Here is a 9,451-nt window from a genome sequence, read left to right on the forward strand (position 1 = left end):
AGTTAGCTGGTTTATGGTCTTTGGCTCCTTATGGGTCAGCCCTATACCCAACTGATCTGGGACAACTCTTAAATATTAGGGCTAAAATATATGTGAGCCTTACAATTATTATTATATTTATTGTCGTTAACATTAACATTATTATTAATATTCACATTAATATATATATTTTTAACATAAATTCATTATTATTATTATTAATAAATCAATTGGAAAATGATAGTTTGATAAAAAAATTTTAACAATCTACCTAGGTAAAAAAAATCACTACTTTATTACTTATTTTTGTTAAAAAATAAAAAATTTAATCTATTTAATTTTATTTATAATTTTTTTTACAAGTTTGTTAAAAAAAATTGTCAAAAAATAATTTTCCAAACTAATTATTTCTCCTTTTTTATATAACAGTTTAGATATGTTATAAACTGTTACTCACTATTATAAATTTATGAATGTTATATTTGTTGCGATTTTTTTTACAGAAATTTCTTAGAAAAAATTGTTGTAATTTAGTTATTGTAAGATTTTTTCTCGCTGATTTAAATTTCTAGAAATTTTCACATAAAAATTTAATATTTGTTGCAAATGATTTTTATAAATTTAAATTAGTAAAAACATGTTAAATATATCTTAAAATTTTACAGGAAATTACTAAATTTCCTACTCATTTTCATTTTTTTTTTCAGGATTTTCATGCACAAATTACTGGAGAATTATTTATTATTTAATCTTATTTCATACAAAATTTTAATTCACAACAAATTTATATTGTTTTAAAATTTTTTCTATAAATTTATATTTGTTGAAAAGTTACCATAATTATAATATCAACAATATTTTAATACACTAAATAAATATTTTTCAATTATAAATATTTTAAACATGTAAAAGATTTTAAAAATATTAATAATTTTAAATATTTATTTAATCGAAATTGATAATCTTTATTTTCATTTTATTTAAATACTTCTATTAAAACCATAAACTATAAATATTATTAATCATATTATTATAAAATTTAGAAAATTATAATATCATATTTTTATGAGATAATTTTATATCATATTTAAATAAATAATATAGATACGTTACAACTAAAAAAATGTATTGCCCCATTCTGAAAGTTTTTGGTTAGAAAGACACATGTATATACGGATCACAAACTAATTATTATTAAAAATATATGCGTGCATGTATATTTACCTTTTTATAATAAAGAATAATAAAATTAATAATAATATTTTTATTTTTTTTATAGGTAATTTTTAATTAAAAAATTAAGTTTAAAAAAGTGATCAAATCGAAAAAGAAAACCCGTTAAATTTAAAGGAAACAATTATTTGAAGGATAAAATTGATAAAATAACGATTTTAATTTAAAAAAAATTATTTAAAATATAAAATTGGAAAAAATGTAGGTACTAAAAAGAGATATTTCTTTATATATTAAATATAGATTATTATTATTATTATGTTAAATATCCAATAATTTAATTTATCAACATTTAGAAGAAAAAAAACACTACAAAAGAAAGAAAACATGACTTGCAAAAGAATCAAAGGATTAATGTGCCAAATTTATGAGAAATGAAGAAAAGTTGAAGAGTAATTAAATGGTGAATAAACTGAAGGAGAAAATTAGTGATGATAAAGGCTACATCCACAGTGTTTGATTCAACCAATTAGATATGAAACCTTAGTTAATTGAAAATATAAAAAGAGTTAGCTCATTAGAATGGTGAGATATCAATGTTGTAATTTACCTCTCAACTTTTATGTATTATTAAATAGATTTCTTAAATAAATTGGCACATATGACTCTGTTTTAATAAAAGCAAATAAAGATGATTAAAGACTCATAACTAACAACTGATGACATGTTTCAATACATTATTGGACTTTGCAAACACACACTTAATCATTACAAATGTAAGTTTTGATTATATTTTTGTGGTATTTGGTTGTATTATAATCACATGAGTGCTTGAAACTAAGAAAAAAAAGTCAAATAAGTTATGAAATTTTAAAAGTTTGTGGTTTAGGGACTTAAGTTAATAAATTTTTTAAAAGATTAAACTAATAAAAAGTTCTTTAGAGATTGGATTATCATATTTCACTACTCATTTGAATTTTCGTTTAGTCTCAAAGGAACTAATTTAAGAAATTGGATTGGTAATTTTCTCTAACAATATATAATGATCTGAAAACAATACTTCATAAAACTCAACTTAAGCAAAAGTAATTAATTTCATAATAACTAAACTATCCAGTTAGCACAATTTGATTTTATTGATCTTAATTCAACAATAATATTTTCGTTCAAAAATTGCTACAATTTAAGGTATTTTAAATAGATTAATAAATGTGCAACATATTGAAACATTTTAATTTGTAAATATATCAAAACTAAGTATTGTTAAAAAGGTACTGCTAAAACTTGAGCTAAACTTTCTTGTAGTCTATTTAAAACTTTATGTCTTATCGTATCCTTTTAAGCTTATTTGGGATAGTGTAAAAACCTAAAGAGACTACTAGTTAAAGAATATTTGAGAAAATTGCTTGCTAAAATAAGTAAAAGAAAAGTACTTGAATGTTTAGGCAAAGGTAGTTATAATATATATTTGCTTAAGTTTATAGTTCAGAGAAATTTTGTAGGAGACAAACCAGTATAAAATAATGTGCTTCTCTTCATGTTCCTTAGAAAACACCTTTCTGTTTGAAATATCTTTGAAATAACCAATAAAAATGTTTCAGAGCCAAAAGTTATAGAAAACACATTTCAACATCCATTTTTTTTTTTGTCTTATTGCATTCCTGAAACACGTTTAACCATAAATAGCAACCAACCAATTTAACTTCATGTCAAAGAAAGTTGGCAGGACAATGACCTTTCCACAGACAAGTCGACAACTAACGATCCATCCACCCACATTAAAACAAGAAAAAGAAGAGAGTCTGATAGACGGTATCAAATCTGTACCTCAAAATGGGGCTAAATAATTTTAGTTATCTTGCTATGTGTAAATAATAATTTCTTTAATCTTTCCATAATTATACAAGAGACATGTATGCTATAACTAAACATCGTACTCAGAGAATCCATGATGTCAAACTTGAAACAAAAAATTTGGGGATAAAATTGCAGGCTTACATTCAAACGAAAAGCTTTCACTAGCTTTTGGCAGATTACATGCATATAACTTCTTCCTTCCCATCTCATGAACATGCGTGGGCAGGTATTTTATTGTTTCACTAAAATGATGGGGTAAAGAAGATAAAACACTTAGTGTTCTCTCACTTCAGGCATCTACATATACTTTTTTTAATACTACAACATGGGATCATATCTTGGAAGCATCAGCTGTGACTCGGCTAAAGGCGATGGCTGTCTTTGAGCCAGATGGACGGCCCAGATGCTTGCTGATGAAGTCACCAGCTGACATGAGCTTTCCAAGATCAACGTTGGTTTTCACACCAAGTCCCTTTAGCATGTACACAACATCTTCAGTGGCTACATTTCCAGAAGCTCCCTTAGCATATGGACAGCCACCCAGACCAGAAACTGAAGAATCCACAGCACTGATCCCCATCTGTTTTGATACAAATCAGTGTCAATAAAAAACTTTGTTAGAATGCCAAAAGACGAAATGTTGCGCCGGTTTAAACTTGGTTATAAAATACACTTATGGGAAAACAATTTGTTCATAGATGGTAAAGAGTGTCCATTAATTTTAATTGTTCAAAAGTTGGCACAACAGTTAAGAACTTTTATTGCATGTGATGGAGATAAAAGGTTCAATAAACTCTATCAAGGGGCATGCATGCAAATGAATTTGTCGACTTACTTGGATGGACACAAGAATATTTGGAAGGGACTGCCCGTAAGTGTCATGGAAATGGACAGCAAGCTTCTCTGCTGGCACAACAGCCATTACAGCCAAAAGCATCGGAACTACAGTTCCTGATCACAACAGAATGAACAGAAGACAATATAAGTAATAAGTTCATATTTGAGTAACCAAATAGAAAGTTTTCATAAAGAATATTCATAATCTATTTTAATACACAACAAAGAGCTGGACATCAATCATGAAAATCTACCAAGATCTGACACTATTTACTTTGTTAAAAAAGAAGAGCAGATATAGGCAGTCTCAAAAAAAGAAAAATAAATTAATAATCAGTCAGGACTCAGATCAAGAATCGAGAATAAGCATAGAGAAAATAGGTTGCAGGGAATTAATAAGGGAAGGATGGCCATGTTAGATACTTTAATTAGGTGTAGAGCTTAAACTCATCGTGGTAAAATGTGGATACAGCCAAGAGGTAAACAAATGTTTTTGATACTGAACATTCTCAAATGAAGGAAAAAGTTAAAAAATAAAGACAACGTACATCATAATCAACCCAAAGCACAAGAAAGGTTGAGAAATAAGCTAACGTTTATACTATAACAACGGACAAATAACTACAAAGCAAACTGTTCTAGACTAACAAATGAAGATTTGAAATCTTCCTTATTATAGAAGTGGTGGCTTATCGGACAAAAAAGAAAAAAGGTAGCAGCAGTGAAGATTCCTAATTTTATTCATTTTATACTACTCAGAAAAACCTGTACTGGAATATCACCAAACGAGAGTAGTTCAACAGAAATATTGAACAAGGTATGAATAGTTTGTAGTTTTCAAAAAGAAATATTTAGTTGATTACCCGGAGTACCAACTCCAATTGTGTCACCAAGCGAGATTTCAAAGCAGCCCATATCATACAGTTCTTTAGCTACATATGCCACTTTTGATGGTGGAACTGGTCCTTCCACTGGGCATCCAACAACGCATGATACATACCTAAGAAATTTCAATACAGAGAAACAGATTGGAATAAGAAAAACAGATTGTTTCTTTCTTTCATTCATTAAATTGTTAAGAAGAGAGAGAGAGAAATGAGATCAAACAAAATTAATACAGCATAAAATAAAATTGGTATGTTTATTATCTGTTCTTCACATCCGATTAGAGTTAGATATGTAAAAACTGCTATAAATCTAAGATACAAAAACAGATTCCGTGGAACAGCACGTGTAGGGTATAAATTGTTTAACTAAATAATATATACAGGTAACCGTATTACCCAAAAACAAGAACTGAAAGGCAATAAAAGCAAATTCATCAGAAAATATCAAAATGGAAAATAAATGCGCAATTATAAACATATTGAAATAGAGAAGATTTATATATGACTAGAATAATGAAGAAAAGAAAAGTCATACCCTCGCACAGGAATTGAAAGCTCTTTAGCAGCACGAGTAACAGCTCGATAGCGAGTAAGGCTCTCTTCAATGCTACAATTAATGTTTGATTTCGAGAAAGATTCAGAAGCTGATGCAAAAACAGCTACCTCTCTAGCGCCAGCCGCTATAGCAGCTTCAAAACCCTATAAATGTAACAGATCAGATATAAGAAAGTAAATATGGCCATTTATAGTTGTTCTCGTTATTGGCACCTTTAAATTAGGAGTCAGAACTGGCAATCTAACACCTCCCAGATTATGAACTGCTTGCATTACATCCTTTGCATCTGCCAACTGAAAGGCACAGGAAGAGATTGTTATTCAAGCAGGTAAAACTCAAATCACACTGTAAAATTTCATGATACTGAAACTGACTTGATGTATTTGCGCCTGGAAGAAAGTTTGCCATGACAGTCGTTCATAATATCAATGAGGTGAAATAAATATGGTAAAGAAATTATACCTGTGGGACCCATTTGGGAGATACAAAACTAGTAGCTTCAATGACAGATAACCCAGAAGATGCCAACCTATGAATCAGTTCAATCTTTACATCTGTTGGTACAATGTTTTTCTCATTCTGTAATCCATCCCTTGGACCAACCTCAACTATCTTTACAAACTTTGGTATACCTTTCATAAACTGCATTGCCCAATTACAAATTGTAAGTTACCAGCCACAAAAATATGATCAAATCAACCAATTACACAGAAGGAGTAAATGCGGAATATGAAAACACAATAAAAAGCACCATATAGACAAATAAATTAGTAATTGAACAAAAAGTACTGCAGCCATTGCATTACCTTATATGCCATATCCTGTACATTTTTGTTATTGCTCTTTGGACTATACTGGTGATCCGAGGGGTAAAATGAATTATCAATCGCTCCAAATTTCAACGAGTTCCTCCCCATGGTCATAGTCTTTTGACTGAAAGAGTCACCATGGGGCAGGTCCCTTGTTTGCCTTCTCCATGGAAATGTCTCTGCTGTATACTCTTCATCATCTTCACTGCACCAAAGATAGGCTTCAGGAAATGTTATGAAGTAGGAAAGAATAAGAAAAACAATATATGCATCAGTGTAGACTTGTCGTAAACAGCAATTTTTTACTCACTCGCAGCTGTTTGATGTGCTGCAGCTTGGTCCTTCAATCCAGCAGTTTCCCATACCCAAATTATCTACTCTGGGACGGCAAGCACCGGACGAGAACCTCTGGATTCTATCAATGGTATTCATGCTTGGCAACTTGTCAAGGCCAAGTGGCTCCTCCAAACTTGACATGGTGATCTGGATGCTTAAAAGGGAACTGGCAAAAGATATTGAGTAAGTACGTGCATCAGGTAAGATTTTGCTATCATGTAAGGAGATACATACGCTGATACAAAAAATGTAAGGAGATACACATTTTCATCTGCATATTTTGTGTCAATTCTATTCATCTTCACACAGTGAAATCTGATGACATGTAGGAATCCACATGTTCAATTCTTGACACACAGCAAATGTCATTCGTTAACAAATTCATTTACTGCAGATGATAATGAAAAAAAAAATGTTGATGTAAAGTAAAGATGAAGGAAGGAAAGACACATTAACTCATCAGCTGTACTTGATTATTAGGCCATGCTTCTTTAAACAGGTACAAAATGTGGAGCAGAGTTAAATGTAAAGGGTTTTGAATTTATTTTCATTCCAAGATTCCAACCTCCTTATGTTCAGCTTACTCAAACAAGGATAGCCTTACCCATAGAAAGGCATTACTAGCAATGAAAGTATGAAACAGACCAACATATCTCCTTTCCAACCATGGCCACGGATCCAAAGAGGAATGTCTCAACAAATACGATGGTGCCGCAGCTAAGTGAGAGTTCTTAACGCCTCTAACAACCTTATAATGTGCAAATGCAAGAGTTAAACAAATCCAAATGATGTCCTCTACCTAAGACTCAAACGACAAGATCTTTACTAAATAAAACATAGGAATTAGCTGCTTTGAGAGCAAGAAACTACACCATCCAGTTAATTTCTAAAACTGCAACCAACTCCTTTGGCTTAACTCGTCAAGAAAATTCGTCATTTTCACTCCTCATCCAGCTAATTACAATCAACTCGCACTTGTCACAGCAGTTTATAACTAATCAACAAGCAACAAAAAAAATGCACAACTCAAGACTTAAAATATCAACCACTGAGACTTCAAACCAAGCTCCAAGAGCACAATCAACAGAAAATTACACAAACAGCAAACAAATTAAATTAATAACCCAAAAAAACCTTAAAATTGATCAATCAGTGGATTTGTATTTTATTTGTAGAATAATTTTGTTAACCAAATTCGCTTCAGCGAAGAGGGCAAAAAGGAGAACCAGAAGAAGCAAACAGACCTGCAACCAAGCAAGGTCAGAAGGAAGAATGGCCAGCAGGTAGGGTTTCTCGGAAACCCTAGAAATTGGGGGAAATCGAATTTGGTTGTATTTACGAAAAAACCAAGGGAAATGAAATAAGGAGAAAGAAGAAGGAGAAGGTGAAGGAAACGTGTGACGGGTTGTTTGGTATTAAAGCTTGTGCTTTGGTTGGTGGGAAGAGAAGAATGAGGTCAAAATTGATTTTCAATTTATTATTATTAATTGTTTTTTAATTAATTAATTGATATATTTTGGGAAGATAAGTAGTTGCTTGAGACGAAGGCAGTATTTAAGTGGCGTATAGAATTTGGACACGCGCGCGAGTGTGACTGTCAGAGAGAAAGGAGATTTGGCGGGTAGTTACAGTTTAACAGATATTTAACTGTATATGTATTATAGAATACTAGCGTAACACAGGCGCTATCGCGCCTGTGTGTATATATTTTTTAAATATACGTGATATTATATTAGTAGGTGATAATATGATAATGTTATTAAGTTAATATATATATATATATATATATTAGAATTATATTTATTAAAAATAAAGTGAAATATATCAGAACAGATAAAAGAATAACCATTAATAAATAAAGAAGAAGCAGAGACATCTGATTTTATAAAATTTTTGTAAAAGTAACGGTCAATTTTAAAAAATTTAATAAATTGTTATATTTAAAGGGTAAAATCGGTATTTTAAAAAGTGGACACAAAAAGGGGAATCCCCTTTATATATTGTTATAGATGTTGGAGCCAGTTTTTTTTTTTTTTTAGATAAATTATGTAATAGAAATTTTATAATTTTTTTCTATTTTGAAAATCCATACAATTTAAAATAATAAATTAAATACTAATTTGAAATAAAATTAGATAGGTAGATTTGTTTATAGTAAATACTTCGTATATAATATTATGTTGATTGAAAATTGAATTATGAGCATGAAAATATGTTTTGAATTAAATTAACTCAATTTAGTAAACTGGTTATCATATTTATGGGTTGAATAAAATTAAAAGAATTTAGTTCTAAATTGTTCTTCTCATGATTGGACGGAGTGTTAGTTCTATTTACGACAACAAAAAATGGAAAGGCAGATATTTATTAATTATGAATTTCAACTATAAAACAAAAAGATTTGCTCTACAAAAAATAAAAAAAATAAATAAACTTTTCTTTTTTTGTGAATGTAACTTAGTCACGTGTAGCGTTACCTGTTACCAATTTATTCACGGTCTCACACATAAATTCCAAGAAATATGATGGGCATGTGAGGTGTCGGTCTCCACTTTATATTATTATTATTATTATTATTATCATTTAAAAAATTTAAAATTTGATAACATATTATTGTGATTCTACTATTATATAACTAATTAATATATATATATATATATATATATATATATATATATATATATATATATATATATATATATATATATATATATATATATATATATATATATATATATATATATATATATATATACTAAGGTTACCTTCAGTGCAAAATTCATTTTATCATGTTTCATCTATCTTTATTACAAATTTTTGTGTACAAAATTATATAAATCTAAGTAACGAGTCTTATAATATTTCTCCATTGAAATATACTCACATCATATATAATTTAAAACCTTTAATTATAGATAATAGTCCGAATATTACTTTGTTATGATATATTCAAGGACCTTAATAAGGAATAAAAGAATAGTAGTAATTGTTTTCAAAATATGATATTGGGTTATTTT

At 29.2% G+C, this 9,451-nt stretch overlaps 1 protein-coding gene across 2 annotated transcripts; it reads right to left on the reverse strand.

Moving 5' to 3' along the window:
• Positions 1-3,125: 3,125 nt before the first annotated feature.
• Positions 3,126-7,878, reverse strand: LOC114188835 (hydroxymethylglutaryl-CoA lyase, mitochondrial-like). 2 transcript variants are annotated; one of them, XM_028077492.2, is made up of 9 exons: positions 7,679-7,878; positions 6,409-6,600; positions 6,096-6,303; positions 5,752-5,931; positions 5,502-5,582; positions 5,269-5,432; positions 4,710-4,846; positions 3,845-3,960; positions 3,126-3,589 (listed from the first exon to the last, which is right to left on the reverse strand). In XM_028077492.2, the coding sequence occupies exons 2-9, from the start codon at positions 6,573-6,575 to the stop codon at positions 3,341-3,343; spliced, it is 1,302 nt and encodes a 433-aa protein (XP_027933293.1). In that variant the 5' UTR covers positions 6,576-6,600; positions 7,679-7,878; the 3' UTR covers positions 3,126-3,340. The 2 variants fall into 2 exon arrangements, with proteins under 2 accessions (XP_027933293.1, XP_027933291.1); XM_028077490.2 differs by lacking the exon at positions 7,679-7,878 and adding an exon at positions 6,669-7,009.
• Between the last annotated feature and the right edge of the window lie 1,573 nt (positions 7,879-9,451).

Source organism: Vigna unguiculata, chromosome 6, assembly GCF_037176805.1.
Source record: "Vigna unguiculata cultivar grain cowpea cultivar isolate G323 ecotype 2 chromosome 6, ASM3717680v1, whole genome shotgun sequence".
NCBI classification, from domain to species: domain Eukaryota; kingdom Viridiplantae; phylum Streptophyta; class Magnoliopsida; order Fabales; family Fabaceae; genus Vigna; species Vigna unguiculata.